The sequence below is a fragment of the Lissotriton helveticus genome, chromosome 1_1 (genome assembly GCF_964261635.1).
Source record: "Lissotriton helveticus chromosome 1_1, aLisHel1.1, whole genome shotgun sequence".
NCBI classification, from domain to species: domain Eukaryota; kingdom Metazoa; phylum Chordata; class Amphibia; order Caudata; family Salamandridae; genus Lissotriton; species Lissotriton helveticus.
In genome coordinates this window covers 1054366259-1054382842 of record NC_136057.1, presented here as the reverse complement: position 1 = coordinate 1054382842, position 16584 = coordinate 1054366259, and the positions used below count along the sequence as shown (strand labels likewise).

Genomic DNA, 16584 nt, shown 5'->3' with positions numbered 1-16584 from the left:
CCCAAAGGCTGATGACTGCTAGTTGCAAGGTCTTCAAGCATGATTTTGCTCAGATCTTGGGTGCTACATCTCAGACACCCCTTGTCACAATCTGTGGTAAACATCATCTGAATCAAAGACAGGGAACCATTCTAGACCAGTGCCAGACCCTGGGAGTGGAATCAATGTTCCCTGCCTGCAGCATGACTATAAAAGTGGAACTGCAACTTATCCGATTACTAATTTCTCCCTGACTACACAGGCGGTGCTCCACAGAGTACCAGAGGAATTTCTGAGACCCACGGCTGTTGTTGCAGGCAGTGATACTCCCAGAGGGGAGGGGACATTACCTGGAAAGTGCATGGAGCTGCTGAGTAAGTGGTGAGACTTCTTTGGTACTGAATTCTACAAGACCTGCTGAGAAAGAGACGTGGAAAGTGCCCCTGCCGGTGGAGACTGCCAGAGGAGACCAGCTGATGTGCCGAGTAGAAAGGACAGCCCAGAAGTGCAGACTAGTGTAGGAATAACTCTGGAGCTAACCTGATTGCTGGAGGAAGTCTCTCTCCCTCCTTGATGGCTGCTAAATCACCATTGATGTGTTGTGCCCAAGGAGAGGGAGCACAAAAACTTGCCTACACCATACTTGATTACAAAAAGTATCTTAACATCAAGATCAAACACCAATTCTTTTGGTTTGGCCCGGTATTTTTATTTATACCCTTTTACTTTTTCAATCTTTTTTCATCTCTTTTTACACATTTATGCATGGAAAAGAACATTGTACATTCTTTACATTAATATACAATTTACAAACATATATTTACATTCCACATGCATTCAGAAAAAAATTATTAGCATCGTACATCTCAAAAACAAAATTGGGGTGAGCACAGCATTGTCCCCTACAGTTTTATCAATTTATACCGTTTTAAAAATGTTACAATGTTTTTGCTGCATGAAATGCTTTTTTATATATTATGTGGTGTATTTAACTTTTATTGTAGAATGTTTGACTGTATCTATATGAATGTGTTTGCACCCGAATAAAAAAAAAATCCATCTATTCACCAATGACTTATGCCACACAGGGAGCTTAGTATAACACGTCTTTATTCTTTTGCGTTTAACCCCAACCTCAACATTCTAAACGTGCATTCACTTCACTCTGCTCTAATGCTTTCGGCACAGTTCTACGGAGTCCATCAGGACCCAGAAGGGTTCCGTCATTACAAACTCACAAAGCACTACAGTTCCTATTACAGAACCATAGGCATATTCCATTATTCAGTGTCACACTAGGCCAGGTACCAGTACAGTAGTGGTGAAAGGCTCAACCACCACTGTAGTGGCCCAGTACCCTCTATTTGCCTGTGACCCCCAAATGGGTTCCAATAAGGGGATTGCCCTGTTAGCCTTTGAGGTAGCCAGAGTCCCCCAGCAAAAGTGTTACTAACACTTATATCTACTAAATCAACTTTAATTTATAAAGCAAAGCACTGACTGGGTGGTTATTAGGGGTATTTAGGTTCCCCACTAAACTCTGACTGTTTAACCCACATTATTTAAGTTAGCCTTGAATTGGTCTGTCCCATCACCTTTAGAGATTCATGTGATAAAAGGGAGTACTTGATCACATGCCTCGGGGTTCTATAGTAGTGTGGCAACAGGATTTCAATCTCAATAGTAACAATTGGAGCCCAGTAGTATTTGACTGAACTGGGACTCCGGTAACCAAGTCTCACTGTCGGGGAACTAGTTCGAGAGGGCCTCGGAGAGGCTCAACCTTAGTTGAACTTGTGCATTAGCATCATCTGGGGGGCGGGGGGGTCCTGAGGGAACCTGGCTTGCATCAGTCTACCCAGGACAGGACCCAGAGTCAGTAAGGCTATGTCTCTACAGAACATATGCAGGATATACTGTAAGGCTACCGCTGATGGATGTAGTCGTCTGGCATGTCGGGGTCACCAATACAGGGCGACCAACCCTTTGTGCTAGTGTGAGTGTGAGACAGGCCCTTTCCTGTACCGGAGTGTGTTGGTCCCAAATCAGTGGCTAGACAAAAGAAAACCTAGAGAGGGTGCAAGAAGTACAGTTAGCTCACCCACATGTCCTGCACGGTTCTGCTCATTATATGCTCTCATCCTCATTGGCCCCGTAGAAGATGCTAGAGAAGCCCCTAGGACTTGGAGCAAGATGGCCTGGGTGGCTTGGCCTGAGAAGAACAAATGGCACAAGTGGATAGGACCAGGCCCCACTACGAGTAACCCTGCAGGCAATGAGGCAACCAAGCTATGGTTGTGTGATTCCCCATGTCAGTGTGAATATGCTTATGACTGATGTGTTTCTGGGGTGTGAATGAATGAACCTCATCTCCTAAAACATATATTCTTATTTCTCACCCGGGGAATAAAACACTCATCTCCTATACCTGTACACTCCCAATACAGGAAACAACACACAGAATGTAACACTGTTTATAAGATTACGGTCAAGCAGGTCCTAGACAGCCCAAATCCAGGTTCAGCACCTCAGCATAGTTTGGGCTCTCTGCTAACATCCGCCTTACATGCACAGATGATCAACAATGTCTGCATATAGAGGTGCACCTCCCAGTGGCCTCCAACCCTAAGACCCTGAGTGCACGTGGATGGAACATGAGTGTACCGATGATACAGCTCATTGTTGGAGAAGTTAATAATGGGTGTTTCAAGGCAGATGGTTAACTATGAATCTTCTAGCAAAAGGGCAATATAGGAACATGCAATGTGCGATGATCGTATATGTCCCTCCAGGTAACAGATCAAGTTTAGGGTATTCAGGTTATCAGGAAAGGTATGCATGTAATATGTCACCTTAATCACCGTATGGGTCATCAGTCACCTAGGACACAGATACCGTCAGGTGATAGAGGGTAAGTTGGATCTTGGCAGGTAAGTGGATAATAAAGGTCTAACAGAATAGAGGTCAACTGGAGAGTGTGAAATAGAGGGTCTTTCGAGTGATGAGACATGAATATGTGGCTTTTCAAATTAGTACCAATAGAAGTACTTTAAAAGTGAGACGGACATATAAAAAGCTTTTGGTGACAGCAGAGATGTAATAAAGGGGCCAACAAGTTATATGGGTCCTGTCAGGTCTTCCAATAGTATCGTCCAGTAATAGACCCATCATGCATTTCTACATTTAGAGTTAATCTATGGGTTTTCCTGAAGTAGGACAGTCCGCCCCCTGCATGCACTATGCAGTCTTTTGGAGAGAGGGGTATAGGTGGGGTCAGGTGATTGTGTCACCACTTTTTACCACTGCATGGGGAAGGGATTTGACAAGGGCCATACCTTGCTCATTGGAGCCGTGGTGTCCCAGCGATCCAGGATGGGGTTGTATCGGAATGAGGCTGTGTGGAACTCTGAGCCCCTCTTCAGTTTCTGTCGATACCCTCCAATCACAAACAGATAGTTCCAGAGGACAGCCACACTGATGTTCCACTTGTCGGCCTTGAAAGGTAACCGCGTGCTTCGACTCCAGGAATCCCCATCCAAGGGCAGGCGGCAAAGAAGGTCTGTAGAAGGTAGGTCCCTCCCCAGGTTCTCTTTCCTCAGCATGCACAGCTCTGGCGTGCCTCGCTCTCGCATTCTCACCAATATTTCTCTGTCCTCGCTCTCCAGTGTCTGGGTAATGGAGGCCAGCTCGAGAAGGCCATCACTCAGATACTGGTAGACCAGGAGCTGCATTTCATCACAAGCTATCGAGCGGGAAAACTGCAGGTACCTCAAGCAGGAGTGTGGGCCCATGAGCCCTCGCAGGGAGCAGCAACACTGCTGCAGGTAGTCTCTGCACAGGAGGTAACTGCCTGCCTCAATGGCCGCCAGCAACTCTTCTTCACTGCGCAGGTAGAACTCTCCATGGAAGACAAATTCCAACACAGAATGGAAGATCTCTGAAGGGATGTGCTCCAAATGGACCAGATGCTCTGATGTTTCCCGCATAGATGAGGCTGCCAGAGCCCTGAAGTACTCGCTGTGCTCTGTCAAATGTTCCAAATCCACCTGCAGTAGATGAAAGTGCAATCAAGAGGGTTTCATAGACAACAGAAGGGGGACATTCATTATACATGTTGGAATGAGAATATTATTTAATGGCACTGTCTTCTTTTAAATTGCCTTTACACAGAACCCAAGACTTTTTATAAGAGGAGGGTCAAGCAGTTCTTGGACAGCCCAAATCCAGGTAGATGCTCTATGCATGGTTTTCACCCACCAATACCATCTGCCAGACAGGCACAGATGGCCAGTAATGTTTTCATATAGAGGTTCACCTCTAAATGGGCTCTACCCTACGACCTTGAGTGCAATTGAAGGGGACATAAGTGTACTGATGGCACACCTCATTACTGGAAAAGGCATTTACATACTTTTGTAATGACTTGCGTGAGTGGCGCCTGACCAGGTTAATGGCCTGAGGATCTACCAGGTGCTAATTTATCACCTGGGGTTCTGGTTACTGACCCAGACGATCTACCAGCTGCAGCACAATTAATGACTGTAGAGTGACTATTGCAGGCGTTCCACCAGCTAGCCATTTATCAATGAGCCTTTTGTAATGCCTGCAGACTTCTCAACACTGGTCATTCACCGCATTGAATCGTATTCCTGTTTCTGGGGTTCCACAAGCTGATAATTTATACCTGAGCTATGGTTGGGGTCCCTGGAGTTGCATCAGCTGGCGATTTATATGCCATCTGAATGCTTTTGATCTCAGTGGACCCCCCACCCACAATAAAGGTCACACCCTAGACCTCGTCTGGACCTCCCAACCGCGGTCTAGTCTTATAGATATCAGTCCCGGTGTGTGGTCTGATCACTATCTTATCAGCTGCTGGATACCGACAGACAACCTCCTGCCCAAACCTCCTCACAAATGGAAAATGACACGAAAATGGAAAGCAATTGAACCTACACTTTTGGTGGATACGCTCCTCAGGTGCCCCCCTCTTCCCCCTAAGCCTGGAAAGGGAAATTTGGATCAGGAATGTGAAACCCTTACGAACAGCCTACGTGCAGCCATTGATCACGTAGCACCAGAGAGAAGGGAAAGGATCAAAGATAAGGGAAAAGGGGCTCCCTGGTACAATCAATCGCTAAGGGAAATAAAGATAAAGCTCCGCCACACAGAGAGACGTTGGCGTAAAACTTATGACCCAGCTGAGCGAGAAATCTACAAGACTCAACTCAACTTATACAAAAAACACATCTCTACCACCAAAGCTGAATATTATGAGATCAGAATCACTGCAGCGGCAAACAGACCTTCAGAATTCTGAAGGAACTCACCAAAAATCAGAGCAGAAATCAGAAGATGACTGCATTGACTGCAACACTTTCCAAGCCTTTTTCTTGCAGAAAGTGAGAGATATTCTCTCTGACATTGACAGTATCTCGATTAATTAAGGCTCCACTCCCCCACCTCAGGAAGCCCCCCAGTTCAAATGCTTACCAGTTTCCCCAAACTAGACCCTGCCTCCCTTTCCCGACTTATGAATCAGATTAAAACAGGTTCCCCCACAGACCCCTGACCCCCCAGATTCTTCATAATGGCACTCCCGTGCTTAGAAAGCCATATCATTGCTATGCTTATCCACTCTCTGGTGTCTGGGTATCTACCATCTAACCTATAGGAAGCTAGAGTCATACCCCTTCTGAAGAAGTCGGGGGCGGACGCGGCCAACCCAAAAAACTATAGGCCCATCTCCCAACTACCCTTCCTCGCAAAAGTCCTGGAGCAACATGTCCTTAAAACACTCTCATCCTTTCTGGAGGACCACCATCTTCTCCATGTCCGCCAAGCAGGCTTCAGATCACACCACAGTACTGAATTGGTCATGCTATCAGTACTCGACAAACTCAGAACCATGGCTGACAGTAAAAAACCTAGTGCCCTGATCTTATTGGACTTATAATCAGCGTTCGATACAGTCAGCCATGCAAAACTATTGGCCAGACTCACAACCTTGGGAATCAGTGGTCGAGCCCACCAATGGCTCAAATCCTTTTTATCTGGCCGGTCCCAAAGAACTCAATTGGGCGAGCAGATATCAGACAAGGGGATGTTTTGCTGTGGAGTCCCTCAGGGCTCCGCTTTATCTCCACTACTTTTTAATATATACCTGCAACCACTGATAGCAGCCCGAGCTAACATGGACTGCAAAAATTTGCAATTATGCGGATGACACACAACTCCTTCTCAGCATCGACAACACCCCCCATGCCCAGGCCCATGCACAAAATGTCCTCAGATTCACGGTAAAGTGGATGTCAGGAAACTCACTAAAAATCAATCCGGATAAGACAGAGGTCCTGGTCATCGCCTCTATAAATTCCCCCCGGAATGCTTCTGGCCCCAAGAGCTAGGCCCTACCCCAACCCCCGTGCCGGTCATGAAGAGTCTCGGCTTAAAGATTGACTCCCAGCTCTCCATGGCCAATCAAGTCTCTTCGGTGGTCGGTACATGCACCGGTCTGATCAGACAGATGCGGAAACTTGCCCTCCTCCTATCCACCACCTCACTTCAAATGATAGTCTCGGCAACTGTCGTCTCAAGGCTAGACTACGGCAACGCCTTATATATTGGCCTCCCTCAGAAATTAGTGAACAGACTCCAGGTGGTCTTGAATGATGCAGCAAGGCTGGTCTTCAGGCTCCCTAGAAGATCTCATGCCACTCCTCTGTTGCGCAAACTTCACTGGCTACCCATTAGGCAAAGAGCGAAGTTCAAGGGCCTCTGCATCGCGCACAAATCAATCTATGGCCAGGCCCCATCTTACATAAAGGAACGCCTTGAGGCATATGTGCCTGTCCGCACACTACGGTCATCCCAGGCCTGTCAACTATCCTGCCCTCGGTATAAGATTGCATCCAAAGGAGGTAGAGCCTTCTCCATCTTACCCCCCCCCAGCTCTGAAACCAGCTACCCGAGCTTCTCCGAAAGGAATCCTCCCTGCTTCAGTTCAGGAAACAGCTCAAAACTATCCTGATCAGGGAATCACTAAACACAGCTTAACCTCACGCTCGACCCTAGTGTCGTCTTGCAGCCTAAACCTACTCCCTCCTTAGCGCTAAGAGACCCGTCGGTGATTTAGCGTTTTACAAATATCAATTAACATAACATAACATAACACCAGCTAGTGACTAACCCCTAACTCCATTTCCAAGAGGTGTATTAGTTGATTATTAAACTTTGCACCAGCTTCTTTACTACTCTTCCAGGTCTCCACCAAACAAGTTATAATGCAGGGTGTGCAGTTCCTATCAGACAAAAGAAATTGTTGAGTTCAAGGTCACAGATAAGGGCTCTAATAGGGGAAAGTGGCCTCACACATCCAAGAGCTGTCTTGCTTCATCCTTTGGTCATTCTCCTCGTTGGGCTGGTGCCTCCAATGCCCGACGGGCACCGACTAGGGGGCTCTTTGCCAGAGATCTTTTTGATACCCTCAGGTGAAGTGTGGGTGTGTGGGTTGTGTAGTGTGGTCAAATAAACAAGAGAAATCCAACATTTAGTGGGAAAAAGAGAGTGATCAATGGATATTGAAGCACTCAGTGTTTGTGAAAATACCCCTCACACACCAAAAGGCCCCTTGGTGTCATGCTTCATCATCGGGGTCTTCGCACCCCTCTATCGGGATGCGGCGTGCTGCGACCGACGACTACGAGGGAGCACTTACAAAGTTGGCTATGTGTGGTGTACAGTGTGTGGGTTGTGTTACAAGTGAGTAGGGAGTGTTGTGAAAAGTTTTAAAAAGTACCTGGCACTAGAGCGGGAAAGAAAAAAGTTTTATTCTGTGCTCTGGCTGGTACCGTTAAAAAGAAAGTGCAGGGCGAGGTCAACCTGTTGTATTAATGAACAGGACCTCCGATGTGCTTATGTGTCGACATGTTTCGGAGACAAGCTCCTTCTTCAGGACAGGGGCACAAACTCCCTTCCCTACTCACGTCTTTTGCTACGTAAAACTGTGTATTTACAGAAAAGTGAATTTTACTTTGAATAGGCTAAGTGTGCCTACAGCGGTCTGCTACAAGCACAATGACCTGTAGAAAGACAAAAAAAGACATTCGGTGTCATAGTATCTACTGCAGATTGCCATTGGAGCAGCACCCCGACGTTCCTATTTTGCTCATGAAGCCCACAACCAAGCTTCACAAGTATGAATTTCAGGTTTACAGAAAAAATCCTAGTGCTCTATATGTTTTATGTTGTATGTGTAGTGAGTCTTCTTTTTTATGAAAGCTTATCGCTAAGCAAATGGTGAGGTTCCAGGTGACTGCACCTGCATGAACTACCCGTTACATGGGTAACCATTAGGTAAATCTTTTTTTGTCTTTCTACAGGTCATTGTGCTTGTAGCAGACCGCTGTAGGCACACTTAGCCTATTCAAAGTAAAATTCACTTTTCTGTAAATACACAGTTTTACGTAGCAAAAGACGTGAGTAGGGAAGGGAGTTTGTGCCCCTGTCCTGAAGAAGGAGCTTGTCTCCGAAACATGTCGACACATAAGCACATCGGAGGTCCTGTTCATTAATACAACAGGTTGACCTCGCCCTGCACTTTCTTTTTAACGGTACCAGCCAGAGCACAGAATAAAACTTTTTTCTTTCCCGCTCTAGTGCCAGGTACTTTTTAAAACTTTTCACAACACTCCCTACTCACTTGTAACACAACCCACACACTGTACACCACACATAGCCAACTTTGTAAGTGCTCCCTCGTAGTCGTCGGTCGCAGCACGCCGCATCCCGATAGAGGGGTGCGAAGACCCCGATGATGAAGCATGACACCAAGGGGCCTTTTGGTGTGTGAGGGGTATTTTCACAAACACTGAGTGCTTCAATATCCATTGATCACTCTCTTTTTCCCACTAAATGTTGGATTTCTCTTGTTTATTTGAATACCCAGTGGAGCATAAATCCAACGATTGGCTCTACCTCCCCTTCAGGTTTTTGACATTGTGTAGTGTGGTGACAGGAAGTGTATTAAAGTAGGTGTATTGATGCTTTTATGTAATGAAAAAAAGCAAACTACCCCAGAAAAAAATGAAGTGCTCAATTCAGAATATTATGGTCTTTACTGAGCTCAATGCAACAAGTAGTAGTATAATGTGGTCGACAATGTTTCTTGCCTCTGGTTGTACACAAGGATCAAATGGCAATTCTTCAGGTCCTAGTGTTACAAACCTATACTCCTCTGTGACTAGAATCTAAGTGTAAATCTCAATGAGAAGTAGTAGACAGTCACATCTCAGGTCACAAGGCTCAAATTTATCTGGGCCTGGTGGGGCAAAATGACCTGGAACACAATTGAAAAACAAAATGTAAAACATGCAAGTTTGGTAAAACATAACCATTTAATTTCAAGCATATTTTGAAGCATGCACTGAATAATTAATTGCAAGCACCAGTGGGTGCCCGTCGGGCATTGCAGCATCGGCCCGATGAGGAGCATGACAACACGATGAAGCATGACACCTCTCGGGGTGTGTGAGGGCATTTGCTCCTGTTGGAGCCCTTGTCTGTGACCTGGGACTCACCAATTCTTTTGTCTGATAGGAACTACACACTCTCAATTATAATTTACTCCTTGGAGCATTTGTGCTGGACCTTCATAAGCTTCAAAGGCTCCCGGTTCCTCCTTGTTGAAGACTCCACCAAACAAGACCATGTCTATTCCCAGTTCTATAACTGAACTCAATGCTGCGTCCAGGCCTTCCAGACACAGAATATTACACGTTACAGGGGATTTATAAGTGTTGGACACCAACCAGCACATGAGAGGAGTGGAATAGCATATCTAGATATGATGCTTGAAAAAATTGACCATAAGCTGGGGTTTTTTAAAAAGTGCCATTGATCATCATCCTCCCCAGCGTTGCAACGTTGAACAATTCAGTATTGTCTAAGTTATTGCGCTGTAAATTTTTCACTCTTTGTGGGCCCAGACACCAGGAATCCAATCTCGTCCCTGTGCCAGAGGATCAGCAGAAATAAGGGTGGGCTATCACGTTCCACATGAATAGCCGGTTTGTGTTGTGCAGTACCACTCCTATAAGTTGGGCAGCAGCTAGAAGAATCATCCATGAGGCTGAGGCGAAGCTGAGCCAGGACGAGACGTTTTTGGTGTTGGGTGTTATCTCCCTAGCATAGAAAACACCTCGAGGAAACCTCCCCGTCTCCAACTATGGCTCTTTCATGTGACCGTGTGACAGACTCTTCAGAAGGCATTTAGTGCACTAATGAGCATTAGAACAGGGGTTGTGAAAACTACTACTAACATGATGCTGGCAAGAACCATACGACAGAATTAATCACACAGGTAACCAGTAATAAACATCACAGACAGGCTTGGGAAATAATGCTACATTTGTTTAACAGTGTTTAGGATATTTATAGCAGATCTCTAGTTTGACAGAACTCGAGCCATGGTTTTATTTTGTGCATTATTTAATACAGATTGTCAATGAGCAGTTGAGTATGCTGTTGAGTATTATTGTAATGCGTTGCTGAGTTCAGAGTTTCTAGTCCACACCACTGACCTCAATAGTAAAACTGCTCAGTCTCACTACCCTTGTGGTCATATGGTACAGATATGTACTTTGTGCTCAGTGAGATCCTATATAAGGTGGCCCCAGGACACCAGAGGTAAAATGATCCACTACTCACAACTACTGGTGAAAGAAGTCTAGATTCCTGTTCTACTGAGCTCTCGTGCCACTTACGAAGCTCAGTTGTTTACAGAGCCTGTAGGTGACGCAGAAGAGGGTGAATATGAAGAAACTGTACTGAATGGTTGAAGGTTTTAAGAAATTGTGCTCTACTGAGTGATGGAAGGTCCCAGGCACCAAAGATAAATGGTACGTTATAGAAGACATCTTGGAAGGGAAACTTAGTGAAGAGGATGTTACTCCAAGACAGGTGGAGGAGTCTGTTGACAATCAATCAATCAGGGAATTTATAATGCGCGCTACTCACCCGTGAGGTTCTCAAGGCACTGGGGGGGGGGTTCAGCTCTTCAGTCGAAGAGCCAGGTCTTGAGGTTCTTCATGAAGGTGTGGAGGGTGGGGGAGCATCTTATGTTCACTGGGAGCTCATTCCAGGCTTTGGCTGTGACGTAGGAGAAAGCTCTTCCTTCTGCTCTGGTTCTTCGGATGTGGGGGATCTCTGCGAATGCGAGGTCCGTGGAGCGATGGTTCCCTTTGTGCACGTGGAACGAGACCCTCTTGTTGAGGTATTTGGGTCCGATGTTGTGGAGGGATTTGTAGACGTGGGTGAGCAGTTTGAAGCTAACTCTCTTCTCGACTGGGAGCCAGAGGAGGTTACATAGTTGTTGGGTCGTGTGTTCTTGCCATGGGGTTCCAAGGACGAGTCTGTGCAGTTCTGGATTGTCTGCAGTCTGTGTAGGAGATTTCTGTTGATTCCGGCATGGAGGGCGTTGCGGTAGTCCAATCTGCTGGGAATGAGTGCATGGGTGACTGTTTTTCTGTATTCTGGGGGTATCCATTTGAAGGTCTTGCGGAGGATCGGAATGCAGTTGAAGCTGGTGGAGGTGGTGGAGTTGATCTGGCGGGTCTTGGTGAAGGAGGAGTCGAGGATGATGCAGAGGTTCCGTGCGTGGTCTGTCGGGGTAGGTGGATTCCCGAGCGCGGAGGGCCACCAGTTGTTGTCCCAGGTGGAGGTGGAGGGTTCAAGGATAAGGACTTCGGTCTTCACTGAGTTGAGCTTCAGGCAGCTGCTTTTCATCCAGGAGGCCTCATTTTTCATTCCTTCCTGGAGACAGAGTCTTGTGTCTTTAGGGTTCTTTGTGAGAGAGAGGATGAGCTGGGTGTCATCGGCGTAAGACACTATGCTGAGCCCGTGTTGTCTGACGATGGAGGCGAGGGGGGCCATGTTGACAGCTTATGGAAAGCAGAGAAGGATCTACAGAAAAGGACCAAAAGAGGAGTGCTGAAAAGGTAGATTCTCAGAGACAGGACCCCAAAGTGGACCCACCTCCCAAAGAACTCTACTAATTCCCTTCTGTAGGTTCGTGATGCCTACTGTCTCAGAATTCAGTATCTCTTGGACTGCTCGGCATTTTTCACCTGACGGTCAAGGGCAAAAGGTGTGTACTCAGGGATCAGTTGAAGGTACAACAGTAAGGTGGTCCTAAGACAACATAGATAAAAGACTTGTGTCACAGCTGGAGCACAGTGACCGCTGATGGAGTTGGGGCCCCCACAACCAGGCCTTACAAGGGGTTTACACTCACTGAAGACAAAGCACACGACTCCGAGTGACTCCAGTTTGTCTTCAAATGCCAGCATGCATCTCAGGCCTCTCGGTTTCTTCCTACAGAGACCTGGAATTGCTATTGCTTCACACTAGCTCGATTTAAGGAGCTTCTTCTTGCTCTTGTATCTGAATCACTAATATCGATCTGCTGTGGTCTTGGTGAGGTGATACAAGGTGAAGCGAGATATGCAATGAGCCAGCATGCAGGCCCTGAAAAGCCTTGGATGGTAAGTGGCCATTACCTATTGGGCATGTGTGTATGTGTGAGAGCTGCAGGTGTGTCAACATACCTGGAAAGCGCAGCAGCTTGTCTGTACAGATACCATGGTGGACGCCCCCTCGCTCCGACTGTAGGTTCGATGCTCGGCGCTCCCCCGCCAGCTCTCAGCGACCCCGCTGCTCTGAGTGGGAACCAAGAAGGGAAGCACGAACATCTTCTCCAGGATGGCGGCCACTTGCAGCAGGGAACACCAGGCGATCTGGGCTAGAGGCTGGAGCAAGAGGGTCCAGGCGAGCACCAGGGGGCGCAGCAGCCAATGCTCTCCTACAGGGCTTTGGGTCTTCAAGCATCCCGAGGGGTAGCGTGGCATCGTCCCCGGCTGCATGGTGGCAGAACTCAGAAGCTGGACTGTCTCAGCTGCTGGGCTTTTGTGAGGCACGTGGCACGTGCGGGGTGACTTGGGGTTTGTTTGACTGATTCTCCAGACCTCGTCTTTCACCTAACTCTCTCTGATTTCATGAACAACCGCTTTCCAGAAGATTACTCGCCCCAAATGCCATCCCCCACACCACTTTCAAGATTTCAAAGTGGCCATTGTCACACTTCTCAAGTCACCCACCCCTCATCAACCACGTGACCTGTCACGGAAAGGGTTATCAATAGGGACATCCTTCTTCCAGAATCCTTCACATTTACGGGCCAGTGTGCAGAGCGGTGCTCGGGCGGCCCACTCTGTGTCTGTACTAACTTCACTATCACTATCTCAGGGGCCCGCCTCTGAGACAACCCGGGGATCTCTCGGCTCTCGGACAGAAATAGCCCCTCCCCTTCCTCCGTGGTGAAAGGTGCTGCGCCAGCCCCCGGGCCTAGTAACAATTACACCTGCATGGGAACTCGGGGAGCGACAGGATATTCTTGACAACGCCCCCTTTCTCCAATGCTACCCTTAAAAGGTCCCCACCGTGACGCGCTTCTCATCCGTGCTCGGGGACTGCCCGGTGAGATTACCCCCACGAGCACCCATAGGCCGGAGATGCGTGGGTGAAGCCAACCACAGCAGCTGACATGCGAGCCCACTCTCCTCCCCCGCCCCGACAGTGACCAGACGCCGGCGTTGGACGTGACCGAGATCTGTCCGGGCGGCACCAGCCGTTGGCTGAGCCCTTCCTGCTCAGTAACTCTTGTGCTGTCTGCTGCAGGAGGGCTCTGCAGAGCTACTCTCTCTGCCCTATTGCGTATGTCCAGGCTGTCCTCCACGAGCTAAACTCGTGTACGCTGCTCTTGTATGCTCAGGGGGGAGTAACTATCAACAGTGCAGCAGGTACAGTGACACCGGGGCCTGGGAGTGGTCAACGTACACAAAATATGACTTATGTTACTGTCCAGCAAGTGGACGGAGACTTATGCACAGCCTGACTGTGCTGCAGGAGTGGGACAGCCCGGCCTGCCCTCCACCCCTCGGTCGGTGCAGCAGGAACGTCCTCTGCACGGCTAGACCTGCAGTTTGCGGGCTGCGTGAGCCTCGTCAGTCGGCCAGAACTAGACGCGGCCAGTGCTGCAGTAACGTTGGGTCTTTGCTGCAAGAAATACTCTGGGCCTGTACTGGGGAGCTGCACCCTCCCTTTGCTGTTGGGACGTCCTCCCTGTGCTGTAGAGGGCGGAAGCCCAACCCATGTCGTGGAAACTCCAGCCGCCTGTCTGTGCAGAAGCAGTCGGGGTGCGCGTGCTCCAGGAGCCGGGTCCCCTCATGCCGTCGGCGCTGCAGCAGTCATGGGCCCCCCTCTTTCTTGTGGGAGCTGGCCTGGACTGGGAGGCAGGAAAGTCTATTTTTGACTGTTAGTTGACGGCTGCTGTTGGTTGAAATCTGAACCTATTGCCTCACGGGCTGCAGGCGAACCAGGAAAAGAAGCTGCGCCAGCAGGAGGCTGCAGTACACCCCACCGCCGCCAGGGCGCAAGGCTGCCAGCCCTGCCCAGAGCCCTCAGAGTCTGCACATTGGGTATGTCACAGGCGCTGAAAGTAGAGGTGCGGGCAGCACCCCCAAAACAATCAAGCTTCACTTCCGAAGGTGAATGGGTGATAAAGGTGTCTCTAAATGTGATATTTATCTTGTCACATTTGCTGTGCCCTCAGAGGACAAATGTCAAGATGTGTTTCTGGCAAATTGCTGTTTATTCTTTTTACACGCAGACTATAGTGTTTACATTTCTTTCTTTGACTGCAAAGTTAGAGGGTTTTGTAAAGTGAGGTATGTAACAATCTTGCTGGTGTGGAAGGAACGACTGTAGCATGTTATTTTTTCAACACACAAAACAAAAATTAAATACCTATTGAGGAACTGTACAAATATTCCAAAATGTATCAGCAGTCATGAAAGCACAAAATAAGCTCTTCTTTGTAATTCCAAAGCGTGATGGAAATAAAGATTTGAATTGGATCAAATACGCTTTACTTGGTGTCACACTAAGGATTATGTGTGTGTATATCTATAGTACTATTATAAAGGGAGAACTTTGAGGCTTTGAGGCGGGTAAACTCGGGAACCACAGCGCCAATCCACACACCTGATACATCGTTGGAATCCTCAGGGTGTGCAGATGGACATAGGCTATATAAATGTAAAAAATATGTTATATTTAAAAAATGTACATTAAAAAAAAAGTAGTCCCCTCGAAGTAGTGCCGGCCGCGACCTGCGTGCTGACGTCGTCCAGGAGCACGAGGAGGGGCGGCGTCCAGGAACGCGAGGAGGAGCGGGGGACATGGCGCGGGGGAGGAGCACTGACGAGCGGCACACAGGCGGTGAGCAGCAGCAGACCGGCGGAGCGGCGAGGAGCACTGAACTGAGGACCGGCGGCTGACATGGCACAGGGGAGGAGCACTGACGAGCGGCACACAGGCGGTGAGCAGCAGAGGACCGGCGGAGGGGCGAGGAGCACTGAACTGAGGAGCGGCGGCTGAGGTAAGGCTCCGGGGGACAATATCGAGGCAGGCGGGGGTCGGGGCACGCGGGGGATGGGGAGTTACAACAAAAAGGCTCCGGGGGACAATGTCAGGGCAGGCGGGGGTCGGGACAGGCGGGGGACCCTCTGGCATAATTGTGCTCAAGCTCCCGACTCCCGCCGGCCGCTCCATACTCTGTGAACTCCTACTCTTATCCCTGCATCCTCTGCTCATCCTCGCCTCCCTGCAAACAGAGCGCCAGAGCCCCACTTACCCAGAAAGCTCCCCAGTGCCTCAGGCGCTGCTGCTGGCCACCAATGCAACACTGGGCCTCTGGCATAATTGTGTGAGGTAAGCCTCCGGAGGACAATGTCAGGGCAGGCGGGGGTCAGGGCAGCCGGGGGACGCGGTGGACGGAGGCCCGGGCTGCTGGCCAATGTCGGGGCAGGCGGGGGTCGGGGAAGCCTGATTGCTCCCGGACAAGGTCGGGGCGGGCTGCTAGTATATATATGTATGTATGTATATGTATATATATATATATATATAGGCTATATAGTTTTATTAGTAAAATATGTCTGTACAAATTAAGTGTGCCAATTCAATTGAGAGAGTGCTGTCTGTAAATGACAGTGTGTATCCTCACCATGCTTTAATAATATATTTGTGCCAGTGTGCTCCAAAAGGCATAATCAGCTAAATACTACCCACGTTTTACTATCTTGATAAATGGGCATGGCTCATTTTCTACATTTAGTCTTTGTGTGATGCTTGGATTTATTACAATACCCATGAGTTCAGTGATGTAACATTGATGACAGCACCTTCACTCTAAAAATTGTTCCAGCACCACCTGTGACCGTATTACACAATATGCACTGGGGGCGCAATGGACGTGTGCGCCCGCTCAGAGCACCCCCAGGGCACTTTGGTATTACAGAAGGGGCAGCATGTGCTAAAGTGGAGGTGGGTTTACACATGCACAGAGAAACCGAGTGGTTGATTAAAGCGGCTGCTCTGTATTGCACTGAGTTTGTGGCTGCCCTCATTGTAATTGGGTGCATTGTTCATGTTTGCACCTGGCACACCTGTTTAAAGGCGCACTGTGGTGCAAACAGCAACAGTGTGCCC

The 16584-nt window shown here is 48.4% G+C and overlaps 1 protein-coding gene across 1 annotated transcript in view; it reads right to left on the bottom strand.

The window, feature by feature from the left end:
- The window catches only part of LOC144820537 (kelch repeat and BTB domain-containing protein 13-like), a 41577-nt gene extending 27235 nt beyond the window's left edge, over positions 1-14342 (bottom strand). The window contains exons 1-2 of the mRNA XM_078677940.1: positions 12585-14342; positions 3315-4025 (exon numbers count right to left, since the gene is read on the bottom strand). Coding sequence (XP_078534066.1) covers positions 3315-4025; positions 12585-12899 — 1026 coding nt within the window. The 5' untranslated portion in view covers positions 12900-14342. The remainder of the gene's footprint in view (positions 1-3314; positions 4026-12584) is intronic.
- Between the last annotated feature and the right edge of the window lie 2242 nt (positions 14343-16584).